General features: G+C 51.9%; 1 protein-coding gene across 2 annotated transcripts in view; it reads left to right on the top strand.

Moving 5' to 3' along the window:
- The window catches only part of IGSF3 (immunoglobulin superfamily member 3), a 93,199-nt gene that overhangs the window by 62,003 nt on the left and 14,422 nt on the right, over window positions 1–16,774 (top strand). For both annotated transcript variants that reach the window (XM_047083183.1, XM_047083184.1), the window contains exons 6-7: window positions 2,682–3,083; window positions 6,356–6,760. In XM_047083183.1, coding sequence (XP_046939139.1) covers window positions 2,682–3,083; window positions 6,356–6,760 — 807 coding nt within the window. The remainder of the gene's footprint in view (window positions 1–2,681; window positions 3,084–6,355; window positions 6,761–16,774) is intronic.

Consider the following 16,774-nt stretch of genomic DNA (forward strand, 5'->3'; position numbering starts at 1 on the left):
GAACTGAATGCCCATTCTCCTGACTGTTTTCCTGTCGGTTTGTGCTTGCCTTAACCACGGACTCTCTATTTTTAAATCTGCAACTAATTCCTCATTGTTAAGGATCCAGTGAAGGGCAGCTACGCTGTTTACTTCCTATATCTTTTGTACTAAGAGATTTCCCCCGACCCCTTCCAAGAACTTGTTTGATGATCTGTGGCCTGCTATATTGCTTTTCCAGCAGATAACTGGGTAGTTAAAGTCCCTCAGCACCACCAGATCCTGCCCCAAGGCCACTTGGGTAAGTCTACCAAAGAACAACGGTCACGTCGGTAATGGTGATAATGCCTTGGATTTTAATGGCGCTTTTCCTCTCAAGAGCCCATAGTGCTTCTGCATATATCACTTCCTTCCCCACTCCCACTCCTCAAATCCCCGTAGAGGCCAGTGTTCTCTCCATCCCGTGAGCAAAGAAGCCAGAGCACCGTGCAGAGACGCGGCTGGGCCGGTTCCGTTCGTGGTTGAGTGTGCGTTGCATTAGAAATATTTGCTTCTAACTCCAGACCCACCGCTCTGCGCTTAAGCCTGTGCTACATCATCCGGCTCCTGATTTGAAATTTCATTTGGCGAACATGCAGTCAGAGTCTCATTAGTTCTGTCCTAGTTTTCGCTTCATCCAGAGAGTTTTAACTGGTCAGCTCGCCTTTTCTCAGGCCCGTCCCACGTCCTAAGGGGCAGCGCCCGCACCGCACCTGTGTTTGCCTCTGCCTGGGATGCCGCACGGTTTTTCTTCTCATAGGACCACCTGTAACCGTGCGATTCTTCTGGGCTTTTGCTGGAGCCACAGAGCACCAAACAGCAGCCCTCATCGTTCATAAGCCAGGGCTCACGGAAGAGTCCACCGGGGGGGGGGGCAGTAGGGAATGGCAGTGACACCCTGCAAGTCATATTTCTGCTGGAGGCCAGCAAAGGGGTTTCCCGCCCCTGACACCGGAGTTGTCCTTTTGATGCCCCACATGGAATGATAATGCTGGGGAGGAGTCCTTAACCTACAGAGGAAGTATGATTACTGATGATGACAAGTAAATTACCTCCTCTGGTATTGTCGGTGCTGTGGCCCCAAGAAGTAGGAACTCTTAGTGTCTCCGTTTTGCACGTGAGAAAAGGAAGTGGGGGTAGGTTAAGGAAGAACCCCAAGATTCCAGAGTTAGGAAGCAGTAAACCTGGCTTCAAGCCCTGGTCTGCCTGCCTCCAACTCCATGCTTTGAGCCACAGAAGCCTGGTCATCTCCATAAGTCATCCTGGTATGGCTCCTGGGGAGGTTGCCCTCCTGGGGAACCTGAACCCTGCCCAGACCTATTTTTCACACGAAATAAGCCAACCCGCAATGGGTAGCAGGCATCCTCACCATAACAGAAACTACCTGCTGGGGCTTGGGGCTCATCTCTGTCTGTTTCTGCCTGTGGGGGAAAATATGGGGGAGCAAAGATTGATTCAAATGCATGGTTATGGGTATGTATGTGTGATCCCTCTCGATAATCAGGTATGCCTCTGAATCGGGGAATTTAACTTAATTGATTAATTTTAAATTGTGTTTCATATCAGTGGTACCCGGAAAATTGAAGCCAAATTAGTTATGGTGCTTTGTATTCTTTAACACTTGTTTTTTTTCTTTTAACTCGACGTAGATAGTCATACAAAATAGCATATGTGTAGTGAAGGCAGATTAGAATGTCCGTGGTGTTTATGAAAACAAAAGTTGTTCGGAATAGGAAAGTTAACGTGATCACCAGTGACCAGTTTTTGAAAACCTGCTGTGTGTCAGGTGGTTGACATACATTGTCTTGTTAACTTTTCAATCTTTAAAACAAGTGCACGGTAGGAACCACACCATCCCTGTGCTGCAGAAGGAGGCGTATAAAGTGTAATTAGTTCGACTGAGTGACCTCAGAGCTAAGTGAAGAGCAAAGGAGCAAAGAGAGTGGGGTCCTTATCCCCAACTCTGATTGGCAGGATGTGTTAGGGTCAGAGCAGCGGAACCAGGGCTGAATGTGGACGGCAGGGTAGAGAGCCAGGGGCCTTGGTCGGTTCCTCTGCGTTCGTGGAAAAAGTATGAGGGCTCACTGCCACACGCACTATGAAAGCAGACATCTGTCCCAGTATCCCCCACACCCAAGCAAGCACACGTTATCTTCCTGGTACCTCCCGTCACTTTTGTTCTGCTTGCTGATATTGCCCGGAGGGGCTCAAATGGCCCATGATAGATGTTCCGCTCTTATTTGACTGCCGTAGCACCGAACAGCGGGAAGATGGAGGTGATGTAGAAATTTCCGAGTTGTTCCACTTCCTGAAATTCCGAGTTGAAAAACCCTTGAGCCCCAGCTGAACAGATTACCGATAGAACGTCGGAACGTCACCGTGCTGTATTTCTTAGGTTCCGGTTCAGTCTCAGGTCTTAGACCCTCAGTATCCCACACGGCATCTTGGTCCCCAGCAAAGGGCCTCCTAGGTGATGGATCTAAAGTCGTGGGGAGCAGTGCCCAGAAGCAGCCAGGGCTTGCCGCAGCAAGTGTCAGAGGGCGTTCCTCCTGCCAGGTGAAGTGCGTAGCGTGACACCCGCACCCAGCCTCCTGCCCTGTCTGTGGGGGAGCGGGTAGTAGAGGCCGGAAAGCCCCAGCGTGGCACTCTCTCCCTCTTCCCAGAGAGCAGTATCTCCGTGGAGGTGGCCAGCAACGCCAGCGTCATCCTTGAGGGTGAGCACCTGCACTTCTCCTGCAGCGTCCGCACGGCGGGCAGGCCGCAGGGCCGCTTCTCGGTCATCTGGCAGCTCGTGGACCGGCAGAACCGCCGCAGCAACATCATGTGGCTGGACCGGGACGGCACCGTGCAGCCAGGCGCGTCCTACTGGGAGCGTAGCAGCTTCGGGGGCGTCCAGATGGAGCAGGTGCAGCCCAACTCGTTCAGCCTGGGCATCTTCAACAGCAGGAAGGAGGACGAGGGCCAGTACGAGTGCCACGTGACCGAATGGGTGCGGGCAGTGGACGGCGAGTGGCAGATCGTGGGGGAGCGCCGGGCCAGCACCCCCATCTCCATCACGGCTCTCGGTAAGGAAGCACCCGGCGGTCCTTTCTGTGGGATCGCTGGGAGATTGCTCCCACATCAGGTCCCTTACCCTGACTTTTATCAGAGTCCTGGCAGGAAACGGATGGCCCCTTCCAGAGGGTTTAATTGAAGGGACCGTGTACGAAAGTGCAGGTAGGGTTGACGGGGCCAGTGGTGCACGGTGGGGTCCCTGGGGGCCTGGTGACGGCTGGGGGCAGTCACTGTTCCTGGGTCTGCATGGTAGGAGTGAAGTTCGAAGTTCTGGCCAGGGGAGCGAAGCCACCCAGTAAGAGTGGTGGCCCCAGGTGGGGGGACCATGGTCCCTGCCAAGACCAGCAGAACAGAGCAGAACCTCCCTCGCCTGTCCCCCAGGCTCTCCTGCCCTGCAGCCCAGGGGCCCAGCCCTCCTCAAAAGGCCAGAGCAAGGCAGAGAAGGGTAGGAGACCCCTTTCTGCCATTTACTTAGCATTTACTATGTTCCTGGTGGAGTCTAAGCACTTGTCCCTTTGAATTCTCACCTAACCAAGAGCTCAACCCTTTGATTTTACAAGGAGACTGAGGGAGACAGGTTAACTAATTTGCTCACGGCTACAGCTTTTAAGCGACAGACCCACAGTCTGAACCTGGGAAGCTGGGGATCTCTCTTCATTTTTCCCCCCCGCCAAAGTCTGTGCTTTTATCTCTTCCTCTATAAGGCACCATCCTTAGGAAAGCCACTTCCGCATCAGCATGAAATTCAAAGATACCTTGAGATTTGCTAAAACCAGAGAATTAGATTTGCTTCTCACGGGGTAGTTAAAGCGGCTTCTATCAACATTTATCCGCCTAATATAATCAGTAGATTAAATTTTAAGAGGCCAGTCTGCTACTTGTTATCATGTTCGGGCTTCCTGTTTATCAGGACAGCCGTGACATCACTTGTCCTCGGTGACCGTGTATCCCACTCCCTGGGACCATGTTGCCCATCGACTTCCTAGCTAGAGCTGACACCCCAGGAAAGATGGCAGCCCCCGCTGGTTTTGCCCTCAACAGAGTACTGTATTCTCACCCAAGATTAGAATTACACTTCTTGCTCTAAAAGCTTAATCCCAAAGATTGGCCTGCTTCGTGTAGTAATTGCATTGCTCAGCTTTCTCGCTTTAGAAACTTTGTCCAGTGGCTGAGTTTGCTGATGAGCTCAGTCCCCGGGCCAGTGCTCAGCACCAGTGTGGACCTGTGGAAATGTCCGGATGTCCAGTAACAGTCCTTTTCCCCACCCTGCGAGGTTAGGAATGTCCAAGGAGTGGTCAGGATAGCTTCTCTTAGGTTATCCCCCTGACGTCTGTCATACTCATCATATGTCTGTGGTTTCCATAGTCAGGGTCACCACGGGCTCTGACCTGGGATCCTGGGCTTGGTTCTGCTTACCTGTTCTCTACCTCTGGGGTGCCTCTGGCCAAAGGTGTAATCAGGGAGACCCAAGCAGTTGTGGCAGGGAAGAGTGGGGGGCACTGTGGGGTCAGATTGCCTTTCAGTCTAAATAGTGACACACACACGTGTTTTCATATTGACGGGGTCAGGTATGGTTCACTCTCAGGTACCCAGCTGAGTACACATCCTCCAGCCACACGTGGGCCATTATGAGCGTTCAGTTACAGTAAATTCGGTGCTCTGTGCACCACGATCATGGCGTGTGCTCTGTCAGCCCTGGACAGAGTCATTTGCTTGGAGAAGCTCTCTCTTCTTGGGATGACATCTTTGGATGCTGGGGCCAGGAACACTGGGAATGTCCTATCCCTAAGGTCCTGTGTCCTGCCACTCTCATGGCAACATATTCTGCACACAGGGGCACAAGTGACTATCACAACCACTTAATGTTTAAGGATGGGTTTCTGGGTCTTAAATTTTTTTTTTTAAGGAGACATAAAGAAGCTTATGAAATCCAAATTGAAGATCGGGAGTTTTCAGCAAATTATTTCCACTTATTTGCTGACTTAACCTCCTCACCTGAAGCCCAAAGATTCATTCTGTGCGTAGTCTTTTCCCTACAGAATTGAAAGTACTTTTCTTTGTGTCTACTTTGTCCCTTTACATATTTAGTGAAATATGGCGTGTGCCAGGTACTATGCCATTCCTCATATGTTGCAAATATTAATTCAGTCTTCCAAATACGTTGCAAATATTAACTCACTTAATCTTCACGAGGACCCGTTTTACAGATGGGGAAATCAAGGCAGAGAGAAGTGAAGTAACTTGCTGTCACACAGCTTAGAAAGATCAAAGTCGGGCCTCTGGCTCTAGGGTCTGTGCCTTTAACCACTTCCCATGGGTAAAACCGCCAGATAAGACCCCTGACTCTGCCATTTCCTGGCTGCTTGATCGCGGGCAGTTTATTTAACCTCTCTGTGCCTCTTCCTTGTCTGTAAGAAATGGATGAGATACCTTCTTGTCCTACAAGGTCATTTTGAGGACACAGTGACGTGTGGTGGAAACACAGCAGTTGGCCCCACGCCTGGCACACCGCACTCAGTAAACACTGGCTGTTCGCAGTCTTATGATCATAACCAGTGTGTTAATATTAAGTAGTGTTTCAAGGTGAAGGAACTCGCATAGCGCCCACTGAGGAGTCGGTATCCGGGATCAGCCTGCTGCCGTCAGTAGGGGGCAGCCTGCGTAACTGCAGAAGCTCACCTCACCCAGTTCCCCACCTGCTCAAGGTCAGCCCACCTGCTGTGGGTCCCTCACTGCCCATCTTCCCTGCATTTCACAAAGAAAGTGGAAAAGGAACTGGTGAGCAAGCCTGTACTGCTTGGCCCGGGGAACAGGGACACATCCTCTGCCTCCTCGTCTAGCTCCAGTGCCTTGCGGGCCAAGCAGAGGAGGCGTCGGGGGGGTGGGGTGGGGGGGGGGAAGTGTCCACCTTGCAGGCAGTGAATGACGTTGGCTTGAGGGCTTTTTTCTCCTGTTTCAGCATGGGATCCCCAAATCTGTAGGAATGGCTCTGCCTACGTATCCTCAATCCTGGCAAGGGCTGATGGGAGGCAGATCGACATGAAGGTTTCATCAGGAAGGGTTTGCTAAGTGCTGCTTGAGGAGCTTTGCCTCTGGCCTCTGTGTATGGGGTCTTTTGGGCTCGTGCTAAATGCGAGCTAAAGTGATCTGGCCTGGGCATCAGGAGAGAGCCGGAGCCTCGGTTCTGTGCCGCTAGCTTGGCCCACAGCCCCACCCCTGCCGCACACCGCCCTGAGAAATCCTCGTGTCTCCCCTAGCTGGAGTCTCTCTGCTCTCTCTCCAGAAATGGGCTTCGCGGTCACAGCCATCTCGCGCACGCCAGGCGTGACCTACAGCGACTCCTTTGACCTGCAGTGCATCATCAAACCCCATTACCCGGCCCGGGTCCCCGTGTCCGTGACCTGGCGGTTCCAGCCAGTTGGCACCATCGAGTTTCACGACCTGGTGACCTTCACCCGGGACGGGGGGGTCCAGTGGGGGGACAGGTCCTCCAGCTTCCGGACCCGAACGGCCATCGAGAAGGCCGAGTCCAGCAACAACGTGCGCCTGAGCATCAGCCGGGCCAGCGACACAGAGGCGGGCAAGTACCAGTGCGTGGCTGAGCTGTGGCGGAAGAACTACAACAACTCCTGGACGCGGCTGGCGGAGCGGACCTCCAACCTGCTGGAGATCAGGGTGCTGCAGCCAGGTCAGGGGGCCCGGCGGGGAGGGGGGGTGCCCGGCACGCGGCCGGGGGGAGGGCGGCGCACACGTGGGGCCCCCGGCGGGACCACTTCCATTTCCCAACTTTGTGGCTCGAGAAATTTCCAGCCCGTAGGTAGCCGCAAGAATCCCGTTCCCTTGTCTCAACGGCCAGCGGTTAAGGTCTTGCTGTGCTCCCTCTGGTTTTCATGCTGTTGTCTCTGAACCATTTGAGGGGGGGTTGCAGGGCTTGGGACTGTTCCTCCTCAGTACTTCTGTGTGTGTCTCATAAGAATGAGGACACACTCCTGTGCAACCATGACACCACTGTCATCCCCCAGAGTTCCACACGATGATGGCATGTTACCAGCATTTCCCCCGTTGTCCCAATAATGTCCTTGGTAGCTTTTTTTTTTCCCCTTCCAAACCAGGATCCAGTCAGGGATTACAGACCACTTTAACTTGTCATGTCTTTTTAGACTCTGGTCTCTTGACATCACGCCGTCTCCTAAAACCCTTTCCACAGCAGCCTGGAGGAGGTACACTGTTCCCTGTTGGCAGACAAGGAACGTGGAACGGGAGAGGGAACATGTGAGGCACTTAACGGAGTAACTGCCTCGTGGCAGGTGCTTAGGGTCGATGGTTTTATGAGAATTTCACAACAACCCCAGGAAAGAGGAAGTGGCTACCCTAGGGTCACGTAGCTGGTAAATGGCGGAGCCGGGGTTTGAACCCGTGTCTGTCTGTCTCCCATGCTGATTCCCTGAGCCAGGCTCTGGCCTCCTCCTTGAGCTCCCTTTCCCCACGGAGGTGAGTCTCTCACGGCCGTTGGTAAAGCCGCACTAATTTGGGAAGCCTGGGTCAGGGGGTGTCCTGCAACCACTCCGTCATTGGGCGCTTTTCCTAGTGCGGGGGAGGGGTCAGGTGTATGTGCTTTGATGGGCCCCCCGGTGTCCGTCCCCTCTCCTGCTTGGTTGGAAGCGGCTGTGGTGTGGAGCCCAGGCTGCTCAGCGTCTCTGCCATTGCCAGGCCCCTGCACAGTGGGGCACACGCACCTACGCGGCGAAGGGTGGGTTGGATGAGAGGTGACTTTGCAAAGACGTTTTTCTGACTCTGTTACCCACCCACTTTGCAAAGGTGGTTTGAACCCCTTGCAAAGAGGATTCTTCTGCCCACTCACAGCCATGGTTCGTACCTGACCTGGTCTGCTCCGCCATGTGAGATGGTCACGGTGTTGTTTTCAGCAACGTGAGGTTACGTGGGGGTATTGTCTGAGTTTACCCTTGGCCTCTTCTGACCCCGTGAAAAGCCCTCTTTCGGAGGTGCCGGGGTGGCTCAGTCGGTAGAGTATCTGACTCTTGATTTCGGCTCAGGTCATGATCGCAGAGTCCTGGGATAGAGCCCCACGTCGGGCTCCACACTGAGCGTGGAGTCTGCTTAAGATTCTCTCTCTCTTTCTCTCTCTGCCCCTCTCCCCCACTTGCAGACTCTCTTTCTCTAAAATAAAATTTAAAAAATTTGGGGTGCCTGGGTGGCTCAGTCAGTTAAGCAGACAACTTCGGCTCAGGTCATGATCTTGCACTCTGTGAGTTCAAGCCCCGTGTCGGGCTCTGTGCTGACAGCTCAGAGCCTGGAGCCTGTTTCAGATTCTGTGTCTCCCTCTCTCTCTGACCCTCCCCCGTTCATGCTCTCTCTCTGTCTCAAAAATAAATAAACGTTAAAAAAAAATTAAAAAAAATAAAATAAAATAAAATAAAAAAATTTTAAATTAAAAAAAAAAATCCTGTTCTGTACCAAAGTTTGGAACAAGCAACTTGTAAAAATGATGGGACCGTTCCTTGGCCAATCAGAGCCTGAGCCTGGGCAAGCGGAAGCTTAGGGAAGAGGCTGTGCTGCTTAAGTGGATATTTGGGTTAATGGAGGGTTAAGCAGAGACCCCATTTTGTGTGACCCCTTGTTGTGGAAATGCCTAGGGACACACGTGCCCGCCTTACTGACTAGGACATTCCGGTTGTAATTGCGCATTTGTGGTCTCCTCTGGCCCTCAGGGTCGGTGTTGTGAGCCATGGAGCCCGTCAACATGGTTCCACGGCTGTAGAAAGGTAGGGTTCGCGCTGACCCCAGGACCTTGCCTGACATTGCCTTTTTGAACCGATTCCTAACTCCTGCTTGTTTCCATTCCTATTTGGACTCTAAGGCTGGAGCACGTAAGGGAAGGCTGAGGACAGCTCATCAAAGGTTTGAGTTCTTTGGATTCTGGTTCTTTTATGGTGTTACTAAAGAGAATAAGGGAAAACTATGTGTGAAGTTAGCTCTCGGGTGCCCGACTGTGGGCTTAGCACTTACATTCTTCTTAACCATTCATCACCAACAGTGAAATGATGTGGATGTTTGTATCCCCATTTTGGTTTCTCCGTGGAGAAACCAAGGCCTCCCGGTGCGTCAGAGGCGTGGTAGCAGCCAACCGGCTTGGGAAAACTGAGGTGCAGCTGCTGGTGGTCTCGGTCTCCCCGACTTCCAGATGCCAGCCATTTCATTCCTCCCGGTGGGGGGAGGATGTCGCCAGAGAGCCAGGCGGTGGAGGGCTGTCTCCGGGTCTCTGTGCCTTGCTCTGAATTGGTTTGTGTTTTTCACTGTCAAGCGGGAAGGAGCAGCACTGGCGTGGGAGGCCTGGGAGCAGCTGTTTGTTGTGTGGCCTCTGCTCAGAGGTGAGCAGTGGTGCACTTTCGAGGCCCCCTGGAGGCTGCCTCGAGAGCCCTGTGGGTGCTGTAGCTGCTGCCACCGCCCAGGGAGTGGCTGAGGCTCAGAGGAGAGTTCATGCCTCTAAGTGTTACATTCTGTCCTTTATTAAATATTTATGCAGTTAGCACTTCCTGCTTTCCAAAGAGCCTCATGTTCGTGTTTACTCCCCCCCCCCCCCACACACACATACTCGGGTGGGTACTGCGCTTCCGTGTGGGGTAAGTGGAGGTGGAAGATACCAGAGGGCTGACGGTGTCCAACACGTGGCGTATGCGGCCGCCTTTGTCTGCACCACCACCCTGGGAGGAAGCTGTTGCTTCCTTATAAATGGAGTAACTGAGGGGGCGCCTGGATGGCTCAGTCGGTTGAGCGTCCGACTTCGGCTCAGGTCATGATCTCGCGGTTTGTGAATTCGAGTCCCGCATCGGGCTCTGTGCTGACAGCTCAGAGTCTGGAGCCTGCTTCAGATTCTGTCTCCCTCTCTCTGCTCACACCCTGTCTCTCTCTGTCTCAAAAATAAATATTTTAAAAAATTTTAATAAATGGAGTAACTGAGGCTCAGAGAGGTTCTGACTCACCAAGTCAAGTGCGTGGCGAGTGTGAAGTCGGGATTTGAACCCAGGTGTGCCTTGTTAAAAAGCCGTGGGGCTGGATGAAAGGGAGACTTTTTCGAAGGCCATGTAGTCAGAGATTATGTTTTTGCATTCAGCTAACAGCCTCCTTCATAGAAGGAGTTTCTCCGTAGATTGCTGGCATGGAGGTCTCAGCACAGGTGGCTGTAGCAGTAACAGTAACACCGATGTAGCAGTAACAGTAACACCGATGTAGCAGCTGATACTTATTGAGCATTTCTTGTGTGTCCGTCCCCATCCTGAGTGCTTTATATGTAATAGCTTGCTTGGTTCTTAGCCCATGCAACACCGAGAGGGGGTCCTGTTTCATCCACTTTATAGATGAGCACACTGACACAGCGGTTAAATAAATTACCCAGTGATCCCTAATAAGTGGCAGAAGCAAGATTCAAATCCAGACAGGCAGTCTGGTTCCAGAATCCAAGCTCTTAATTTTATTATATTACGTATTTTTCTGGACAGTTAACTATTTTGTGTTTCTTCTCAGGAATCCTCTGTGGTACCAAGTACTTTTATTTGCTGTCTCCTCTCTCTGGTTTACCATCCTCGAATTGCTGATGCCCTTTAGCAGATACTTAAATTTGTTTGTTTGACGTTGGGGTCATGAGAAACCCATACGGGTTCCAGTTTGCTGATGGTGTAGGGGTGTAATTTATGCTTCCCCTAACTCCCCTGTTTCTTCAGATTTCTGCCACAAGATGGCCCCTAAGACTTGGGGATACCAGAGCTCAAACCCAGTGCCGGCCTTTCTTCTTTCTCCCCTCCTGCATTCCTTGTCCCTCAAAACACGGCTTCTTATTCCTGCTCTTACTCCCCACCCCCCTTTAAGAATATTTTGTCAAACATTCTTATTCCAGCAGAATCAGAGAGAAACCTAGAGAGTGCTGGCTCTGTCACGCTGGTCCATTTATCAGCCTTTAACTGCTGATGTCATCTGCTCCCAGAGGGCTCTGTGTGGTCTGTGCCCCAGACCGGTCCTTGCCAGGGCCACCTGCTGACCTGACCACATCACAGGTATTTGATTCATTAAAATCTCTGGCTGGATGGCACGGTCGATTGTGGATCCATCACTGACCATTCTTTTTACCTGCTTCCTGTTCCGTCTGCACATCCCCAAGGAAATCTTCAAGGAATGCCATCACTCTGATTTTGTTGATTTCGCTTAGCCTGACTCTCATTGATCACAGAGTGTGACCCCCATGGGGCATTTAGGCAAGACTTTAAGCCAGCTCAACATATTCGATTCTTTGCTCTTAATCCATTCTTTTCTCTTTTAATTTCGAAGCATTGCTTTGCTTCCTTCTGATTTTCTTTAGCACCAAAAACACCCTCCAATTACACATCCCTAAATACGGAAGCAATAAGGGAAATGTCAGCACTCATTTTCCAAACGTTTACGACCCTCTCCTGGTCTGGCTATTAAATATTGCACATTCAGATTGACAAAGCAATAAACAAGCTTCCAGGAGGACAGCCTCCAGTGCAGAAAGCCGACTTGTCAGTGGGTGTATTCTGCTGGGATTTACTGATGGGTAGTCAGGATGAATATTTAATACCCTCCCTCTGGATGCTGCCAAATCCGTTTTCTCCAATTTCTTATTGCTGACCTGGCAGATTGGGCGAGCTGAGGGCTTTTTCTTTGACTTGCATGGGTCCGGGGCATGCGAACTGTGGCTGTCCTTGTCACAGTCTGATAAGTGACAGGCTGCCTCATCCCAAGTGGGATTGGCCCCTACTTTCTTTCAGGAGAACCTGGGGTTCCCCTCCCAGGCCACGAGCCTGTGGCTTCTGCCTGCTAAGTGCTCAGAGACAGTGAGCATGAGTGCAAGGACGCCTAGAGGAGTCCCCAGCACCCACCCTCAAGCCTCCAGGCCTCGTTGTCATGGTGACGCCAGGTGTACCAATTGGCAGGCCCTGCATAAAGGGTCACCGCTGTGTCTGCAGACAGGTGAGACAGGGCATGTCTGGGTTACCCCGAATTAGCTGTTTCTGCTTCTAAACCTTTGCTACTTTTCTCCTTGCTCCTTCCTCCCACTGCCGCCCACAAGCACATTTGAGCACCTACTGTGTGCCCATTTCCATGCTGCAGCTGCAGACTCCAGTCCCTGCCTGGAAGGCTGTCCTGAGGGCCTGGGAGGAAGGAAGCACAGGGAAGAGTCACAGGGGTGCAAGAGAGCCGGCCTGGGGTATGACCGATGGGCCCAGGGAGGGAATCGGCATGTGTGGGGGCGGGCAGTGCGACGTTTCCAGCTCAAAACAGAGTGTGTGCAGAGAACATCACGGACAGAGGAAGCATCATGCTTGTTTTGATACGAGTGAAGCATGGGGTCAGGGAGGGGTTTGTCCCCAGGTATGTTGGCGAGAGCCAGGGGAGCCCCTTTTATATATTTTTTTTAAATGTTCATTCATTTTTGACAGAGAGAGACAAAGCATGAGGGGGGAAGGGCAGAGAGAGAGAGGGAGACACAGAATCTGAAGCAGCTCCAGGCTCCGAGCTGTCAGCACAGAGCCTGACGCAGGGCTGGAACCCACGGAGCGCAAGATCATGACCTGAGCCGAAGTCGGACGCTTAACCGACTGAGCCACCCAGGCGCCCCTAGGGGAGCCCCTTTTATACACAGAAGTATGGAGGGTCACCATATGTGATGGTTAAAAGCACAGACACACCAGGCAGCCTGACTTTGAATCCTGGCTCTACCACTGGTCAGCAGTGTGCCCTTGGGCAAGTGTCTGTAACATTGGGACTAATAATACTTATTTCATAGGTCTGGTAGGGAGCAAGTAGTTAGCATTTCTGAAGTGCTTAGAGTAGTGCTCAGCATGTAGAGAGGATTATATACATTTGTTAAATAAGAACGTTCTAAACTGAGCAATTAGGAGTTCCCATCATGCTCCGATCATATACTTCTTTTTATAACCATCTAGAACAGTCCCTTTACTACATGAAATTCCTAGACCATCTCACATTCCTACTCAACATAATCTTTAAAAATTGTCACAGTGCCCCAAATTGTGGAAAAAAGGATGAATTTTTTAGAGGGTGGTTCATAATAAAATGATGCGCTGTAACATGCTATAACATGTAACGTGCTCAGGGTCAGCTACCCCGGGCAGAGGCACTGCGGCTCTGTCCCTGTGCACACCGGCCGGTGCGAGGGGCGTTGCTGTCCTGGACAGGGCGTCCGAAATCCTGAGCAACTCTTACAGCAGCACTGAACAGAGCAAAGGAAAACCCTTCCTTCATTTACCTGGTGTATAGTAAAACCATGCCAAGAAAAAAAAAAGTATTGTGGAGATAATAAAATGAAACGTATGTAGGTTCTAGGCTCAGGGACAGAGTTTTCACCCGTATGAACGTCCTTTGAAAGTCACACGGGACACGAGGTAGAGTTTTGTTGCATAGAACCATCCCAGACGTGGCTTTACATCTGTCACAGGCGCTCGTCCATTAAATGTGACTAGAGCCCTTACCCAATCAATGTGACCAGGAAAGACCTGCCCACAGGTTTCCACGGCGTCCCTGGGGGCCTTGCTGCCCTGTTGAAAACTGCTGTCGTGGGGCTATTGCTTGGCTGGGAGCAACACGCTCCCATTTGCAGCTTAGGAAGCTCTCCCTGGCGGGGGCTGAGGCTGCAGGCAAGAAGGCTGGAATGCAGGCCAAGTGTAAGGTTGGACACAGATTCTAGGGGCTCAAATGGGGCCTGGCCACAGGGAGAATAGGAGCAGGGGCTTAGGATGTAACTGCTTGACCGGCAGGTGCCTTTGCCGTCTCCTTCTCTGAAAAAGGGTGGCACACGCACCCCCATAGTTTTCTCTTCTTGGCTGACTTGGTTCTCGCAAGTTGACAAACGTCTGCTGTCCAGCCGCTGACCCCCTAATGCCTAACATTAATGATCATTGTCACATGTTCTTAATAAAGCACAGCCTCTTCTCTCTCTCTCTCTCTCTCTCCCTCCTCCCTCACGGCTTGTGTCTCCTTTCCTGCTACCACTGGCCTCTGCTCACCCCCTGCACAGAAGCTGCTGTCCCCTGGGTTTCCCGTGGCCACCTCACCACCACACCTGTGGCTTCTCTTGTGAGACTGCAGGTTGCTGGGCCTCCCCTGCGGCGTTTGTGATTCAGTGGTCTCAGCAGGTGCCCAGGTGATGCTCCTGTGGGAAGGCCACGGATGCCCACTGGGAGCCCCAGCGGGGGGTTGGGGGGGTGGCATCGTCTGACACGCACTCCAGGCCCCTCACTTCATCTGCCTGCCGTATTGACTGCTTGCCCTTCCCTGAAAGTGGTGCACAGAGAAGTTCTCACCTTCGCTCACCTGGGTGCCCTTTCTCCCCCCGTCCTGTGCCTGGGGAGCACCTACCTAGTCACTTGTTTTTCAGGGCTGAGCTCAGAGGTCACACGCTTTTTGAAATGTGCTGTCCCTCCCATCACAGTCAGGATTAAATACCTTTCCTTTATATTCCATACCTCCAAGACAAGATCCATCACATATTTATTTGGTCATTCTTTTATTAGTTTGTTTAGCAAATGCTTGGGCCACAGATCATTCAGTGCCCTTTAAATAATTCAGTAGGAAAGAAAAGGCCTTTAAAAAGTTAACCTCAGGGTGCCTGAGTGGCTTATTTGGTTGAGCATCTGACTCTTGATTTCGGCTCAGGTCATGATCTCATGATTGTGAGACTGAGTCCCGTGTCGGCCTCTGTGCTGAACATGGCACCTGCTTAAGATTCTCTCTCTCCCTCTTCCCCTCTCCCCTGCTCGTCTGCTCTCTCTGTCTCCCGCCGAAATAAAAACAAAAATTTTTTTGTAATTAACAGCTCTAGCTGGATGTAAGGGAATCCTTTACCAATGGAAGTTGTGTGTGCGGAGCACAGGTACAAAGCAGAATCCGCAGAATGGGTAGGTCGGCTGGTGGAGCGGGCCCCCTTCTGAGCTGGCTTCCTCCTTCCTCCTGATGCCTCCCACCTGTTACCACCCCGTCCTTGCTGTAACGCAGCGTCCTCTTCTCAAACCCACAGCACACGATTCCATTTGAGGAGAGGCCTAGGAAGGAAAGCCTCCAGATGCAGAAAGATAGAGCCCCTCCCTCAAACAGGGCACAGCTGTCCCAGCTCTGGGAGCCTGAGGTGTCCCCGGAGGCGGCGTGTGTGATAGGGTGGGACTGGAGCCTGTGCCGGCAGGTGGGGAGGCAGGTGGGGACCTTGCCCCGAATCCTCTCTTCCTGCCGCTTCCTCCTGCTGACTCCCTGTTGGGGATTAACCCGGCCTTGGCCCCCAGCATCTTTCCTTTTTCACCTCTCCGTTGTTGCCTCTCGAAATCCACTCACTCACAGGGCCACGTCCAGGATTTCTCAGGCTTTAAGGTGCACGCGAATCACCCAGGGATCTCGTTAAAGGCAGATTCTGAGCCAGTGGGCTGGGGGGCGCCGGGGGGTGTGCGGGGTGGGGGGGTCCCAGAGTCTGCATTTCTAACAAGTTCCCAGGTGACCCTGCTGCTTGCTGGTCCAGGGGAGCACTTCAGTAGCAAATGTGCCAGTCTGACCCGTTGTCCTGTTGAGCTTTGAACGTGGGACTGAACCCAGAGACCAAAAAGAAATGGGAAGAGTGAAAATGGATTGCGTGTTTGTGATCTAGCAGGCTCTGCGCTAAAGTCTGTCTATAGACCATTGCGTTTAACCTGTACAGCACTCCTGTGAGGTGCTGTCATCATGCAGATGAAAATTCCTGCGGGCCTTGAGGGCCCCCGGACCCCCCCTGCCTCTGTGGAGGAGGGTGGTGTAGACAGACACACTGCCCAGGGCAGTACTGGACAGGACTCGGCGGATCTTCCTAATTAGTCGTGGGGGCTGTGGTCTCTGGGCTTCAGGGAAGGTCCTCCCTGCCCTTGAGATGCGGGAGGGAATTCAGAGCATAGAATAGGAACTGACCCCTCGCCCACCTGTCAGGCATGCCTCACATTTCAAAAATGCCTCTCTTTCCAGCTTTTCAACACTTCACAATATTTTGACATGGGAAGGAAAGAAAAAAAAATGGCAATCCTTTGAAACATTTCTCTTCCTTGGATCCTTGCTCTGGGACCATGTGACCGAACTGAAGCTTAGTCATAGGATTCCAGTTTAACATATGCAGTTACTATAGCAATTGAGGTTTCCTTAGTAACACTTGCAAAAATAATCTGGCCCCAATTAATAATACATTTTAAAGCTCTTTCTACTCTGCACTGAACAGCCCAGTTTTCTTGGACAAGAACCAGATAATTCAGGTGGTATCATTTGTGCTGATGTAGATATCATTTGCATGCGGTGAATTGGGTTGGAAAGGAATGAAAAGGGAGCTGGGTGTTCTAAGTATTGCCGGAATCCGATCTGAAAAGTCGACTGGCAAGCTCGTGTGCATCCAGTTTGCTGAGCTTGGAAGCTAACTGGTAAACCCTGCCCAGGATTCCCGGCGTGCCCTGGAGGACTCTGTGTGTTTGAAGAAGGGAGAACGCGGGAGACTGGGCTCCAACAAAAGACGAAACCAGAAGGGTGGGCCGTGGGACCTGGGAGTCCTCTCATGTTGGTGTGTTCTTGATGGCTTGAGAAGGTCTGTGAGGACGTGAGTTCAGCCAGCAGTCCTTTGTGAAGAGTGTCACCCGATTCACCACTGAGT

This window comes from Lynx rufus, unplaced genomic scaffold (assembly GCF_022079265.1).
Source record: "Lynx rufus isolate CCGP_SWC_20201006 ecotype Redwood Valley unplaced genomic scaffold, mLynRuf1.p SCAF_2, whole genome shotgun sequence".
In the NCBI taxonomy this organism is placed as follows: Eukaryota; Metazoa; Chordata; class Mammalia; order Carnivora; family Felidae; genus Lynx; species Lynx rufus.